General features: G+C 43.1%; 1 protein-coding gene across 1 annotated transcript in view; it reads right to left on the reverse strand.

The window, feature by feature from the left end:
* SLC34A2 (solute carrier family 34 member 2) overlaps positions 1-14,771 on the reverse strand; it is a 67,897-nt gene extending 53,126 nt beyond the window's left edge. The window contains exons 1-4 of the mRNA XM_045019930.1: positions 14,680-14,771; positions 13,449-13,516; positions 9,995-10,238; positions 8,346-8,416 (exon numbers count right to left, since the gene is read on the reverse strand). Coding sequence (XP_044875865.1) covers positions 8,346-8,354 — 9 coding nt within the window. The 5' untranslated portion in view covers positions 8,355-8,416; positions 9,995-10,238; positions 13,449-13,516; positions 14,680-14,771. The remainder of the gene's footprint in view (positions 1-8,345; positions 8,417-9,994; positions 10,239-13,448; positions 13,517-14,679) is intronic.
* Between the last annotated feature and the right edge of the window lie 1,624 nt (positions 14,772-16,395).

Genomic DNA, 16,395 nt, shown 5'->3' on the forward strand with positions numbered 1-16,395 from the left:
CAGGCTAGTTTACTTAACTAGGGTATGGATTAGAACCTGGATACTGCTGTCACGTGGGCTGGAACCCACCTACTCTACAGTGATGATGCAGGCAAAATCACTTGAATGCTGACTGTCCTCCAATCAATGCCCTTCCCACAATTCTCCCCAAAGGACAAACAAGTTCCCCTGTAATTGACACAAGTGTCTGGGAAAGAATCCAAGAGCACCTCAGCACAAAGAACCATGGGATATGCCCCAGACACACATGGGCAAGTGCAGAAATAGTAAGGACACAGTAACATTGGCATGGCTTTGCTGCAGGAACACTCACGCCTGGGCTGTGCTAACCCAGGTGCTTAGACTCAGGTGCAATTCATCCAAATTAACAATGCAGTGAAAACATACTCTCCATGGTCAGGAGGACAGCTCTGTTGACCAGTGCAGAGGAGAGACAGAGCTAATGACCACTTCTTTCTTGGCCCTTTTATGACAATTTGCACTCCAGATGTGCCAGCAGGGAGCAATGTAGTTCAGGGATTGCAGTTCTCCTTGGTCCATGAACAGGAGTCTAATGGAGAGTGAGTGTCTATGTATCCCTCTGCCCTTGAAGTATTCACACAAACACCAGGGACAATTAAGCTCAATATTTCCAGCTGAAGATGATGAAGAAAACAACAGAGGGAAGAAATAGATATTTCACAGAGCATCTGGCTGTAATTTGGGCCTCCTCCCAGCAGAGGGAGCCACTGTGCAATTTGCCTAGCATCACAGGTGTCTGGGGCCCTGATTAAGAAGGGATTGGGGCTGCTTGAGGAGCAAGAGACCTCCTGGAATGGAAGCTGCCTGATGCCTAGATAAACCCCGCCCTGCCACCAAGACTCCTCCCCCACCTTTCTGTCCCTCCCCCATCCCCACACCCTTTTTGTTAATGGCACTTTTTTCATTTCCTTCAATAGCAACTCAAAACATGCTGTATTTTTCTTGATTTAAATTTTGTAAAAGGGAAGCAAAGTGAACTATGGCTCATGTTCAACCATACTCCAGATACAAATTAGCAGGAACTTCAGATTTAAATTAGACAAAAAGTCAGGCCACCGAATGTAATTCAGCAGCACACGCTGACATAAATCAAGACGTCATTTTTGACATGTTATTATTTCTTGTAATTTGAGTAATATGAAAGATAATAGTAATGGCTGCTTCATTGTGTTGCTTTTTGATACACTGTCTAACAATTTTAAATGTTTAAAGAAGATGTTATAGGAGCTGCTTGGGAAGTTAACTAGGAAACACTTTTATCGGAAAATTTTGAATCATCAAAACCAAAACTTTTTGCAGAAAGGTATTGGGAGGGTTTCTCAGGTCCAGAGTATAATTTCTGGTCAAAATGAGAGACAGAAAAAAAATCTAAACAGCCCAGTGATTAGGACACTCTGCATGATTCAAACAAGGGATTTGAATTTGAGTTTCCTACAGCCCAGGTGAATACCTTAACATCTGAGCTCTTGCTAACCCACTGTGTTCTGGGGTGGGTACATATCCATGTATCAAGCATCTAGTGTATTCCCCCCCCCATATTCTGGGGTAGATCTCTCTCTTGCTTGCTCTCTCTCTCAGAGGATTGTGGGAGTGAGTCTGAGGTGGGTGTGTTTTGCTGTTCTCTGTGTTTCTTTCTGTTGGGGAAATGGGATTTGAGGTTTATTGCATGTTTGTTTACGGGTTCAATTTCACTTTTTTAGCAGTTTGTCTGCCTGCCCTTGGGGCTGGCCAAGATGACAGCGACCTCCATTTATTGTGTATTGTGAGGGTTTAACCTGCAGCCCTGGGCTGCAGGTTTTGCCTCCAGACTGCCTCTGCGGAGGAGTGTGTTCCAGCTGTGGGGAAGGTAATTGGGTTTATAAATGTGAGCTATGCCTCCTGCATGAGCAAGGCTATTGTGTTTGTTGACTCATTAGCCTTGTTGAGCCGGTGGTTGTGGCGATTTTGTGCAGGGTATTTTTGTCCCTATAGTGCCCCTCGCAACACCTGCTGTTAAAGTCACTATCACTAATGTTCCTCCTTTTTTAGAAAATGGGCAACTGGCTGGAGACCTGGTGAGTTATGGTAAGATCACCAGCCCTATTAGGAGGATTCTAGAGGTTTGGCATGTCTTGCCCTTTCATAGGGAAGTTTATATGCTATTAAACAATCCTTCCAAAGTTTTAAGTTTACCTGAAGTATAGGATTGGGGTGTGTGATTATGTTGGGTTTGTTGCCTCTGAGGCCAGCGCCTGTTTTTGTTGTGGTAGTCTGAGACATTGGTTAATCAGTGCCCTAAGAAGACTGCTTGGTGACCCAGTGCCTAGGAATGTGGGGGTTTGAGAGTAAAGCACAAGGTGGGGTGGCTGTAACAGAGACGGTGTCCCAACAGGCTCCAGCTGTCTCTGGGGATGTTGGTCCCCTTTACAACCTGGGAGAGATGGTATTACTGGTTCTGTGGCTCCTGACTCAGTGGCCTCATGGCCTGCGCCTGATTGTAAAATGGAAGCTGAGCCTGTTGCTATGGAAACTGTGGCCTTAGCTGAGGATTCTGGCTTTTTGGCAAAGCCCCTGTGAAGGGGTGTTCACCAGGAAGCTGGCAACAGAAATGGCTGCAGTGATAAAGTCTGTAGCCACCCTCTGCTTTAGAGACAGAAGGAGGAAACACAGGGAGAGAGTGGGAGCCTGGCTCTGAGGAAGGGCATACCCAGAAGAGAGAATGGTGGAGAAGAAAGCCTGTGGGGTGGTGCGTAGGCAGTAGCCTAGGAAGAGAACAGCAAGATTGGCGACAGAGACCTTAGCTGCATGTTGTAGGGTTCCTGTGCTGGGCCTGGGCTCCCCTACCAGCCACTGATTGACTGGCATTGCCCGTACAGTGGGTCCAGTGAGACTCTATACCCCAGGAGGGGAAATCACATAGGGATCTGGCCAAAAGTTCAAGTGACAAAGAGGAAGCTCCACCTCCTAGAGTGAGAGAGGGGCCACAGAGTGAAAAAGATGACAATGGGGAGAGACCACAAGGGGAGGCATTGGACCTGGAAGAGAGCTAATCCCCAGAACACTCAGGAGGAGGCACCACCCACAGTGAGTGAATACCCTGTGACAGCTGCAAAGTAAAAAATGGCCGTTGAAGTTGGAAGAAAATAGAAAAGAGCATAAACTCTGACAAGAGGGTGCTCCAGTTTCTGAGGGTGCTGTAAAGCAGATTAGTTTGGTCAAAGCAGTAGGGAAGCACACTGTTGAGGGTGGTTCTTTGGTTGGGGACATAGAGAATTTTCAAGTATTAGTTTTGCCCCCTTGGTTTCTACAGCCCCCTACCTCTGGTCTCTCTCTCGTCTCTCTCTCTCTCCCCTCTCAAGGTCAATAGTGACTCTGAGTCTGAGTGTGTGGAGTATGACGAACTCAAAGATTCTTTTGGATCCTGAACTCACTGAGGGGGGATATACCCCGGATGCTATTGGTAGGCTTCCAGATTAGACTAACGGAAAACATGGAGTAGAGGTGGCAGAGGCTCAGATAGGATTTGTCAGCTTTGATTTGAGAGCCCTGAAATATACGGAAATCCTGACGAACATGAGGAACAACTATGAAGTTATTTATCCTATGTTCCTAAAGTGTCTTCGTTTAGGTCAATGTTTTCAAAAGTGAATGCCATAGCTAGGCACTTAGTTCCAGATTTTTAAAGGTATCTAGGTGTTGGCTGCTTTCAGCATAGCAATGTCTAACTGATTTAGGAGTCTAAATATCATTTTCAAAAGGGACAGTCAATGGGATTTTGGCTCCTATGCCTAAATCCCTTTTGAAAATGAGACTTACATGGTTGCAGTGCTGAAGCCAGCAATACCTTTAAACAATCCAGGCCTTACATCCAAATCTAAGTACCAAAATAAATACACCTCTACCCTGATATAATGCTGTCCTCGAGAGCCAAAAAATCTTACCACATTATAGGTGAAACCTATCAAACTTGCTTTGATCCGCCAGAGCACTCAGCAGCCCCCACTTCCCCCCCGGAGTGCTGCTTTACCGCATTGTATCTGAATTCGTGTTATATCGGGTCACGTTATATTGGGGTAGAGGTGTAGTATGGGTTTCAGAGGTCTAATCACAACAATTCCCAATGACTTCAGCTTCTTTATTAACACCGCCAAACAGTTAATCAAATAAGGAAAATGGAGCATTTTTAGAGATTGCAACATAAAAAACATGACAATCCCAGTATCACAGACCTGGATGAGGACTTCTAGAACCATGAGAGAGCCCTGCTGACTTTCCAGTGAAACCACATTTTTGTGGAGAACATTGGAATGGACTTATGATTTATGGGCCCACCAAACACATGCCTAGTATAACTCCACAGCCTTCAAAAAGTTATACGGCAGATCAATACTGTTTTATATGTATTTGTGAAATACAGAATGCAAAAAGCTCTTACGTGAGAAAAGCAAATTCAGCTTTAGAGCCACCATCAGGGTTTTTTCATTTTTTTTTCCTTCATTTTAATTGCATGTATCTTTTAAAGACCAAATTTTCTAAAATCTTACATAAAAGCCTGGGAAGGCAAAGGGCCTGGTAGAATTCATTGTCTTTTTGCATTATAATATTACAAGGTGCCGTAAATGGAAGCATGCATCATATCGTTGTTCTTTCGCATTAGAAGAAGGATTAGGGAGGAAATTGCAATGAATGCAATTGCTAATTAGATTAAGAATTCTCATTTCACATTCACTGGAGATTCAGGAAATTGTACCTATGAATGTTGTTTGTAGTGTTGATGTAGCCATGTTGGTCCCAGGATATTCGAAAGACAAGGTGTGTGAGGTAATATCTTTTACTGCACCAGTTTCTGTTGGTGAAAGAGACAAGCTTTTAAGCCATACAGAGCTCTTCTTCAGGTCTGGGATAGAATGTATCAATTTATAAGAAACTAGGGTCTGCTCATTTTCTTGACACATTGAAAGCACTTGACGCCGCATTGCATACAACAAGGCCTGAGGATGTGGGTAAGGGCTGGCAAACTAACATTGTAACCTAATGACTTAAGGAAAGACATGCCGGGGGCTTAGAAAGTCAACAATGTTTATACTCAAACAGAAAAGTCATGATAAATGAAGAACAAAACTATTTTTAAAAGTTAAAGTAATAACAGAGAAGGGTAAAATGTGTAGTATGCAAAAAACACCTGGAGAAAACATGCATCAGATAGTACTACACCAACAATCTGATAAAAAAGATTACAAAACCAGTTTTAATTTTCTTTCATTTTCCTCAAACATTGCTTCTACGGATTCTCAGTAGTGATGGGTTTCAGAGTAGCAGTCATGTTAGTCTGTATCCACAAAAAGAACAGGAGTATTTGTGGCACCTTAGAGACTAACAAATTTATTTGAGCATAAGCTTTCGTGGGCTACAGCCCACTTCTTCAGATGCATAGAATGGAACATATAGTAAGGAGATATATATACATACAGAACATGAAAAGGTGGAAGTAGCCATATCAACACTAAGAGGCTAATTAATTAAGATAGCAATTATCAGCAGGAGAAAAAAAAACATTTGTAGTGATAATCAAGATGGCCCATTTCAGACAGTTGACAAGAGGTGTCAATTACCACCTTTAAGTCTGTTACTGAGTGTCCAGAGAGGTTGAAGTGTTCTCCTACTGGTTTTTAAATGTTATGATTTCTGATGTCAGATTTGTGTACCTTTATTTTTTTGTGTAGAGACTGACCGGTTTGGCCAATGAACATGGTGTACAAGGTGGCAATTTTGCAACAGAAAAGCTTCAAAAACAGAATCCAACAAGAAACTGCTGAACTTGAATTAATATGCAAACTAGATACCATTAATTTAGGCTTGAATAGAGACCGGGAACGGCTGAATCATTACACATATTGAATCTATTTCCCCATGTTAAGTATCCTCGCATCTCTTGTCAACTGTCTGAAACGGGCCATCTTGATTATCACTACAAAAGTTTTTTTTCTCCAGGGCTGGAGCACCCATGGGGAAAAACTAGTGGGTGCTCTGCACCCACTGGCAGCCAAGCTCCCCTCCCCCCACCCCACCTTCGCTTCCTCCTCCCCATCCCCGAACGCACCGCGTCCCCGCTCCTCCACCTATTTCCCAGCGCTTCCCCCCCCGGCCAGCGCCAAACAGCTGGGAGGAGGCCAGGAACAGGAGGGGCTGGGGCAGGGATTTGGGGAAGAGGTTGGAATAGGGGCAGAGAGGGGGCAGAGTTGGGGCAGAGACTTTGGGGGAGGGGTTGGAATGGGGGGTGGGGCAGGAAGAAGTGGGGCCGCATGGAAGGGGTGGAGTGGGGGCGGGACTGCGGGAAGAGGGTGGGGTCGAGCACCCAGGGGAAAGCGGGGAAGTTGGCGCCTATGGGTAGAAGGAAAAGGAGAGATGATTTGGGGTGTCCACTTTCCCTTCTTGTAGTGCTTTCTCTTCTTCAAGAAGTATCTCCAGCTGAGGTTCATGAGACAGAAAGTCTCTGTGGACAGGAACCCCAAGCTGTAGATTTTTTTCCTGCCACAAGTGGCCACTTATACTGGTGATGGTCCATTTGATTTTGTTGACACCTGGCTGAGGTATCAGCATGCCTTTTGTCTCTGGGGAATTGGTTTGTGGCTGCTCCCCAGACTTAGAACATGTCTTAGTAATATGATACAGAAGAATCTTCTAACTTCCCATACAATGTTGTCACACATTTTACCAGGACAGTTGTGATCAGCAAATTATGAGTTTTCAAACAATACCTCAACAAGGCATACTTTAAACACAATTTATCATAATCCTGTGAAAGGACTGGCCCAGGGGTAGGCAACCTATGGCACACGTACCGAAGGCGACACGCGAGCTGATTTTCAGAGGCACTCACACTGCCCGGGTCCTGGCCACCAGTCCGGGAGGCTCTGCATTTTAATTTAGTTTTAAATGAAGCTTCTTAAACATTTTTAAAACCTTATTTACTTTACATACAACAATAGTTTTGTTATATATTATAGACTTCTAGAAAGAGACCTTCTAAAAACATTAACATGTATTACTGGCATGCAAAACCTTAAATCAGAGTGAATAAATGAAGACTCGGCACACTGCTTCTGAAAGGTTGCCGACCCCTGGGCTGGACACAGGGGTACACATCTGTTCATGACTTTAATTAACATGTTACTGGTTTCATCTTGTATAATTTGAAGTGACCTTGTAGAGCGATTTAGGGGTAAGTTTCCTTCAGATTTGTTTTTAAAAATACATGCCATCTGGTGCAACCTGATCCATTCCAAAGACAAACAACTGCCTTGCAGAAATATTTTTATGAGCATAAGGGACCAGTCGTCTCTAACTGGGATGAATTAGCAGCAGCCTGGTAGTGGGTAAACTCCATCCATGGCAGATATGTCATCCTTATTTTACCTCCAGTTTGTCACATTTGTAACTGGTACTCTATGGGTATGTCTACACTCCAATTAGATACCTCTGGCTCGCCCATGCCAGCTGACTCAGGCTCAGGCTAAGGGGCTGTTTAACTGTAGTGTAGATATTTGGATTTGGGCTTGGGCTGCAGCTCCTTGGGCTGAGACCCTCCTAGCTAACAAGGTTCTAGAGTCCAGGCATTTTGAATCCAGTGTCTTATGACTTATTACAACAATCTGTGACTGCAGCGGTATTAACAGGCCACTCTACCTTGAATGATCCCTAAGAATATTATGCTAAACAAACTGTTCCATTGTGCATTTAGCTCTGATACTCTGAGTACATTTCCCAGACCAGAAGAAAAGCTCTGTGTGGTTCGAAAATTTCTCTCTCTCACCAAGAGAAGTTGGTCCAATAAAAATATTATCTCACCCACCTTGTCTCTCTGATATTCTGGGACCAACACAGCTCCACCTACACTGCATACATCATCATCAATATTATTTATACTAAAAGCAGCAAAGAATCCTGTGGCACCTTATAGACTAACCGATGTTTTGCTGCTTTTACAGAACCAGACTAACACGGCTACCCCTCTGATATTATTTATACTGGATCATATGTATGTTGAACTTATACTTTATACGGTCCATTGAAATAAACAAACAGTGCAATCAAATATTGTCATGGTTGTTATTATGAGTTGGAGGTGTTGACAGTGATTACACAAAGAAATGCCATGCATAGGCTATACATAGCTATTGCAAAATTCAAAGAATTCAACATAAACATTAAGGACAGATATTGTATCTACAAATGTGAAAAGATATGCAAGTGTCAATAATGTGATATTTGTGACATTAAGAAGTGACCAGGAATTCTTTAATTTAGGTCAGACTGTGTAATACTAGATGCCAAGTCCTGCTCACCTGACTCATGTAAGTAGGCCCACTGACTTCATTGGAATTACTCCTGTCAGTAAAGCAAGCAGGATATGGAACTAAGGAGAATCACAAGATTCAGGTTAACATTCTTAAACACTTAATGCCTAAATTACGCCTAAATCCCAGTGACTTTCAATGAGGCCTAGGCTCGTACGGCTCCAATCCTGCAAATACTTACGCATGTGTTTAACTCTACTACCATGAGCACTCCTGTGCTAGCAAATATGTCAAGTAACACATACACTTGAAGAGCTACATTTTCAAAGTTCCCAAGTTCCAGGCAGGGGCGGCTTTAGGAATCCAGCCGCCCCAAGCATGGCGGCATGCCGCAGGGGGCGCGCTGCCAGTCGCCGGTCCCGCGGCTCCGGGGGACCTCTTGCAGACGTGCCTGCGGAGGGTCCGCTGGTCCCGCGGCTCCGGTGGAGCTTCCGCAGGCATGCCTGCGGGAGGTCCACCCGAGCCGCAGGACCGGCGCACCCTCCGCATTCATGCCTGCGGGAGGTCCACCGGAGCCGCCTGCCGCCCTGCCGGCAAAATGCCGCCCCAAGCACGCGCTTGGCGTGCTGGGGTCTGGAGCCGGCCCTGGTTCCAGGCTACTACTTAGTCCTTGTCTATATTGGTGGCAGCATGTAGCTACATGCTGCAGTGAAAGGCAGGCTGCATCCACACTGTGGTGTGTAGCTACAGGCTGCAATGAAAGGCTCAAGCAGGAGGAAGACTATGAGGAAGGCTCTGGCAGAGGGAGCTGCTGGAGCCTTTCCCTGCTGCTTCCCCTTTGCCAATGTCAGGACTAGGGTGTGAACAGTCTGAACTAGTGATCATAGCAGGGGCAGTCAGGCATAGTGGTCAGAGCCAGAATCAGCATCCAGGAACCAAGCCAGGGGTCAGAGACAGAGATCAACAACAGTCAGGTCCAGATCAGCAGCCAATCAGGAAGTCTCTCAGTTCAGACAACTTCCTGTGCCTCCTTCTGGCTTAAATAGTATGGTCAGGCCAACCAGAGGGACTGATCATTGTCCCCCAGACAGGATCCTCATGGGCAGTGCCTCAAGGAGGTAGGTCAGAGTTCTGCTAACGCCTCACTTCTAGAAGTGGCAGCCAGTTGTAAGGGCTTCCTAGGAACCCATGAGCCTGGGTTGAACCTGTGTGCCCTTACAGCCAGAGTCTTTTGATGAGACAGCAGGACCAACATTACTAAAAAGAGCAGCATAGACATGGGAGGCACTGCTTGGGCATGCAGAGAGCCGTGCAGGGTATACACCCAAAGGTTATGGCATGTCTTTACTCCACTTGCCTAAGCTGTGCCTCACCATCTACCCTGCTATTTATACCCAGGTTATTTTGGTATGTAGTGTACGTACTCTATACACCGCCACAAGCATAGACCTGTCATTAGTTTTCATTAATCTTATAAATATTTATTTCTTTAACACCAACAATTTTCTTTCTTTGTACAGTAAACAAGATAAAGACAATCCCATCACCAAAGAGCTTACATTCTAAAAGAGAGATGCAACACTGCAAACAGGCCCCATCAGCTTCTTCCCAATGATAGCCGAAGGCAGTACTCCTTCTCCCCATAGCCTAAGACCTCCTCTAGGGACAGAGGTTGATTAAGGATTCAGGAATTGTACCTGGCAGTCATACAGCTTGTCTGCAACAGGAGGCTTTCCTCCATGGTTTTCGGTAGGCTTTTAGTCGTGTGGTTTTCCATGGAGATAGGCTTGAACTCTGGGGCAAGATTGATGTTTGTAACTGGGATCTAGAATACCTCCATCTGTGTTCTATATTCCTTTCCTTTCTCCCTCATAACACCAACAATCTGCAGCAAGGGATCGACAGTTCTCTCTGAATAGCTTGGCTTTGCACCAACCAAAGCTGTGGAGAAAACAAATGTTCTTGTTTACTTTTCAGCCCACATTAGACTGTAATTAATACACCTCTCAGTTCAAAGTAATGCATCAAGTGTTCATTCCTGAACAAGAGTTCTGTGGATCACCTCTTTCCTTTTCCATGATTCTGACCAACTCCCTCTGTCCCACAGAATAACTTTGCAACACTCAGGTAATACCTTCCATCAAACCCAAGTGTAATGAATGTCAGGACATGAGTTAAGCCACGTTCTTTATCCATTTGGTTTTTACTAAGAGTTTTTGTTTTGCTCTTATTTGGATTTTGTCCTGCGTAGGTGCTACAGGAGTTAGTATTAGCAATAAGTATATAAATTAGACAAAAGCAATGCAGTAACAAATGATCTCTCTACAACATAATGGAGTAAGAGTATGAATAAGGTCAGCCAGGACTACATTTTTATTTTACATCTGGAACTTGAATTTTATTATTTTTGTTATAGTTTTCAGCCTGTGAGGTGCCAACTGATCTCAAGCTGGGGAGTAGATGAACCGCAGATGGGGTTAAAGAGACTCAGATGTTTTATGATCTCATCTGTTGACAGAAAGCTAGATTATTTCCAGCATCAAAAGTTGCAACATTCTGCTAAATAGACCCCTTGTGAGCAATGAATACACCTAGTGTTTCCCTTCATTTTTTTTTTCAGTTTACACTGAATCATAAAACAGTCTTTCAGAGTTTTGGGGGATTCAAAAGAAGTCACCTAAGGTGGAAATCTATACAGGGTTCATTTTATTACAAAATAAAAATAAACAATGGAAAATACAAATGGTTAAGTAACATGCAAACCTTAAGAACTACATATCCAAATCTCTCAGGTCCCAACGTACCTCTTTGGGTATGTCTGCACTACCCGCCAGATCGGTGGGCAGCGATTGATCCAGCAGGGGTCGATTTACTGCGTGTAGTCTAGATGTGATAAATTGACCCCCGAGCGCTCTTCCATCGACTCCTGTACTCCATCGCCGCGAGAGGCGCAGGCAGAGTCCACGTGGGAGCGGCAGCAGTCGACTCACCGCAGTGAGGATCTAAGTATGTCGACTTCAGCTACATTATTCATGTAACTGAAGTTTCGTAATTTAGCTCAATCCCCCTCCCCCACCCAGTGTAGACCTTAATCTTATAATCATTGCTATTATTTATTATTTTTAATACCAACTATGTTCTTATCTCTGTACAACAATAAATAAAATAAAGGCAGTCTTTTCCCCAAATGTTTATATTCTAAAAGAAAGACATATGGAAGACAGAGCACACTGGAAAAATAAAGATCCAATCCAATAAATGTGTGGTAATACTCAACAGTGTTAAGTACAGTGCCAATAGGAGGATCTACGCCAATGTAAAATAATGAAGAGTCATAACACACCTGTGAGGTAGATAAATATTATGATTGACCTAGGTCACACAGTTAATCTGTGGCAGGGCCTGGAATATTAGCATGCAGGAATCCTAATCCCCATGTCACAGATCATAAATCTGTTTCTCCTCTCTAACAGAGGTGCATCTCCCTTGACTTTGCCTGGATAACTGAGAGGAGAATTGAACTCTTTACAATTACAACTAAACGGGAGTAACTTTCCCTCTAACACCCCAGGGAAAGAAAGCAAACAGTTTCCTGATAAAAAACTTCACACAAATTGTCTTTTCAAACTTGAGTGCCTAAAGTAGGTTGCTTGATTGTTTTCAGAACTGCAGGCATCCAACTTGAATTTATCTGTGGGTACTCACCATGTCTGAAAATGAAGTCTTATTTAGGTGCCTAAATATGGATTTAGGTGTCCAAGTCTGGACACCCATATTTAAAAAATATAACTGTGCCTTTGCCTGACATCAATCCAGGTTCAAATTGATGCACTGTGGCAGAGATGAATAAATGTAGGCCTGGACTGTGATATCCTTACTCACACTGAGTGGAAACTTTTTCAACAAGTAGTCCCATTGACTTCATTGGAACTACTTGCGCTGTAAGATATTATTCGGTGTGAATACGGTTATCATAATCTGGCACAAATTAATTACTTAGTACTTATAAACTACTTTCCATCCATAGATCTCAAATCACTTACAAAGATGGTAAACATTGTTACAGTTCAGGCAACTGCGCCTATATTCCCCCTACTTGGTCCCTGAGGGACACCCACTCTAAACACCTGGCTCCTCAGCCATCACCTCTCCTGGACAGAGACCCACATCTTTCCCTCATGACTGGCTTTTTTCGGGTACAATACAGTTTCCTGGACCCTGCCTATACTGTATTATTCCAGTAAGCCAGACTGCCTGAACAGACCTGCATCTGCACTTTACTCTCTCTCCAAAGGCTCTAAACAGCATAATTGCCCATAGTTATGTTACCACACAGCTCTGTCTAAGCAACCACATTTATTCTTAAAGTGAAAGCATTACAGAGAAAACATAAGGAATTAATAAAAACCTACACACATGCTAATAACCCTACCAGAGATCACCCCCTCAACTCCAGCGGGGGCTCTGCTAAGAGTCAGTCCTTCAAACCCCAACAATAGGTGTTTCTGTGGTTACAAGTTCACAACAGGATTAGCTCAGAACAAGCATACAGACTGGGCAAATCAGCCTGTTTCTTTATATAACTTGGGCCTTTGATTTTCAGATTCTAGGAACAGGGAATCAGCAGACAATGGCCCCTTCAGGCTGGAACTTCAAAAGGCTGGGCTTTTTGCATAACTGGGGGAGGACAAGAAGAAATGTTCATTAACGTCTCCCTAAATATTTCCCAGGGAATCCTCTTCACACATTTTGTCCAAAAAACCATTCATGTCTGCCACATTATTCAATATGGTCCATTGATCATCCAGGCTCATAATAATACATAACCTTTGCATTTAATATAATGGAATCCAAAGATACTCAAACTTAAGTTTTGTCAAGGATATTTTGCAGGAAATTGCCACGTCTATCACAAGCATTATTATTTCCATCTAACAGATGGGAAAAATAAGGCATTGAGAGTTTAAGTGTCTTGCGCACAGAGAAAGGCATTGGTAGAGCTGGGGAAAAGATCCTAGCTCCTTTGATTTCCAAACCAGTACCCACTGTCCTCTATGCTTTACCTTTTAGAAAGACTCAAGTCTTGATTTAAAAACTTCAAGGGTGAAGAATCCACCACATCTTAGATACATTGTCCCAATGGTTACTTACCTTCACTTTTAAAGTGTGCCTTATTTATGTCCAACTTCAGCTTCCAGCCACTGGATTTAGAATATTTCCTTTGGTGTAATGAAAATTCAATAATATTAGATATTAGGCAAGTCACCAATGCAAAGTACTTCAAGCCACAACTGTTAACTGAAGAGTTTGTAAAGGAGGAAAAAAAGATTTTAGTCCAGAACAAATCATTCTACCAAGAGTTTTATTTCAGACCTGGCAGTTGTAAGAGAATCTATGCACAAAAGTGAGAAAGGATTCTATTCTCACATTTTGTTTTTTTCCTGTACTGGGTCTGGAATGATTATGAACAGAATGAGTTAAAATGAAATGGATTTTTGAAATGTAAATAGAATTAAGTTTACAGAGATATGACATATCCGTAAAATGGAAGAAAAATGCGTGAACCATTCTAAAGGTGACCCATAAACACTAGATAAATATGAATTGTTCTTTGCTTTCTTTGTATTACCTACGGCCTCTGGTAAGCTTCTCATACTACCAACTTTTTTCCATGTTAGATAAAATTTTAATTCATCTCAGTCACATATTTACATTCAAGACCCGGTCAGTAATGATTGAAAATTGGGACCACTGGACACCTACTCAGCTATCCATCAGTTGATCATCTGTTTTCATTTCTGAAGGGACAAGTGTTCAAAACACATGAACCCCATTCACACTGGGAACTATTTGCCATCCCTGAAGGTAGTGTTACCAGGAAGACACTGGAAAGTTGAATTATGTACCAACCATTAATAAAATATTAACATGTATAAACACTATTCAGCACAATCGGTTTAATCCAGTTTGACAACCTGAAAAAGCCAACAATAAAAGGAATTTATTTCTTCCCCCAGCACTTAGTTCCACAGTTCTACGTGTGATGTTTCTCACCAGTTAAAGAAAGCCACTGATTATCCCCTCACAGTTGCTCCCAAGCAGTGGGACAGGCGTGGGGAGAGGCAGGCGTGTATCCTGGCCTCCGTTGCTGCAAGGAATAGAGTCCTGCCTCTTCCCAACCTGGAGAGATTGGGATTGGGAGAACCTGGGGTACCTGGGAGTGCAAGGGGTCAAGAGAAGAGAGTGAGCCTGAGGTGAAATGGGTACCTGGAGCCTAAAAGGATTATTTGGGGGATCCTGGAGCATCCTCATCCATTGTGCCTGTCACCCCTTGTGCCCCATCCCAGCCTGTTCCTTGTTCAGTAGGTCTTCCCATTCTCACCTCCTTGCAAATAAGACCCTTGCAGACAAGACCAGCTTCTGCCTCCTCTTTCTGCCTCCTTTTTCTACCTCCTCTGAGCTCTTCATGTCTTGACAGAAACTGGCAGGATATCAGCAGGGGACAGAACTGATATGCAGAGGAGGAAAGAGTCTCCCCTGCCTTCTGTGCCCATACCATATTAGGCCCTGATGACCAGGAGGAGTCATTGCAGGGGAAATGCTTGTCAATGCTTGATGCAGGAGAAAGGAAGTGAGGCAGGAAATATACAAGAACATTTCATGCAGCAATTTTTATTTTTGTATTTACAAGTCTAATTAAAAATGTAAGTCAATATTTTCAGGCTACCCCTGAAGGCAACAGGCAAGCTACTGCTTGATGAGCTCCAGAAAGAATTCTGTCTCCCTGAACTCTGCATAGCGCAGTGCAGCTCCACACACACCCCAACACAGGGCTGCACGCCAATTGAGACCTTCATGAGCAGTTACTCCTACTACTAACCCTTTGCAAAAGTAAAATGATTGCTGGAACAACCACCAAAAATGGTAGCCCTATCCTACTGTAGCTACGCCAGCAAAGCTCCCATCAAATTCAGTGGAATCAGCTTCAAACATCAGGTTTGCTATAATTAATGCACAGCTCCAAGTGGGATCTGTTCCTTCATTGAAATATACCACAAATTATGCCCTTTAATGTATGAATTTATTAATCTATCTGAAGTCTGAACACATTGCTGATTAGTAATGGTCCTCCTCTTTTACGGTATAACCTTAGCCCATGTAAATTAGACTAGGATTTAAACTAGTTTCTGCCCTAATATTGGAGTGAAAAAAATGAAATAATCTGATTTTTAATTTCAGATATTGAAATTAGACAACTAGTTTCACTACCAGAGCTTTTTTGCTTGGTTGGTTGTGTGGTGGTGGTATTTGTTCATTTTTTGCCAAAGATTCTTCCTCTGTGAAATAGATAACACAGTAATGAGAGAAGTTGGGTTTCACAAAACTAACCTGGATTTCATCTGAACTAACTTTCTTCATATCACTCTTGGAAACAGTGCAGATAAATGGATGTTTGAACAGCAAATAAACAAAAGTACTTTTGAAGAGAGATACCTCTTTCCTAAAATAACAAAGCCCTCATCAAGGACATCTTTCTAGCAACATTAAAGGCTTGAGATACCTTTAGTCTTTACAATTTTAGATTTTATTTTATTTTTATTTTCACAGAGGTACATGCGTACTAAAGCTTCTAATACCTCTGAAGAAAATAAGGAAAATAGTTGGCAGAGCTCCGCATACTACCTTTAATTATAGGAACTATATAGATTTTAAACAAGAGCTTAAGTTGTGAGAAGAATACGCTGTTAGTGGACAGATAAGAAGAGGCTGTATCTCACTGGAAAAATAAAGCAAACATTTGTATTTGGGGTCTGGAGCTTTATTATGGAATGACTGGTTACATATATATATATTTTCTATAACTGAAAGTCTTTGCATACAGAGTAAAAACTGGTTGGGCAGGGAGGCTGGAACTGTTGAGCAAAGAGACTGGGAGCCAGTGAAGGAAAAGGGGGTGGAGACTGGGACCCAGTGGTTGTAGGGGGTAACAATGAGATCAGAAGAGGAGGAGGAGAGGAGGGACACTGGGACTGGCTGGACAAGGCAACTGCAGGTAGGAATTAGTAAGAGAAGGGAAATGTGGGGAAGGGATGGAGGC

This window comes from Mauremys mutica, chromosome 5 (assembly GCF_020497125.1).
Source record: "Mauremys mutica isolate MM-2020 ecotype Southern chromosome 5, ASM2049712v1, whole genome shotgun sequence".
NCBI classification, from domain to species: Eukaryota; Metazoa; Chordata; order Testudines; family Geoemydidae; genus Mauremys; species Mauremys mutica.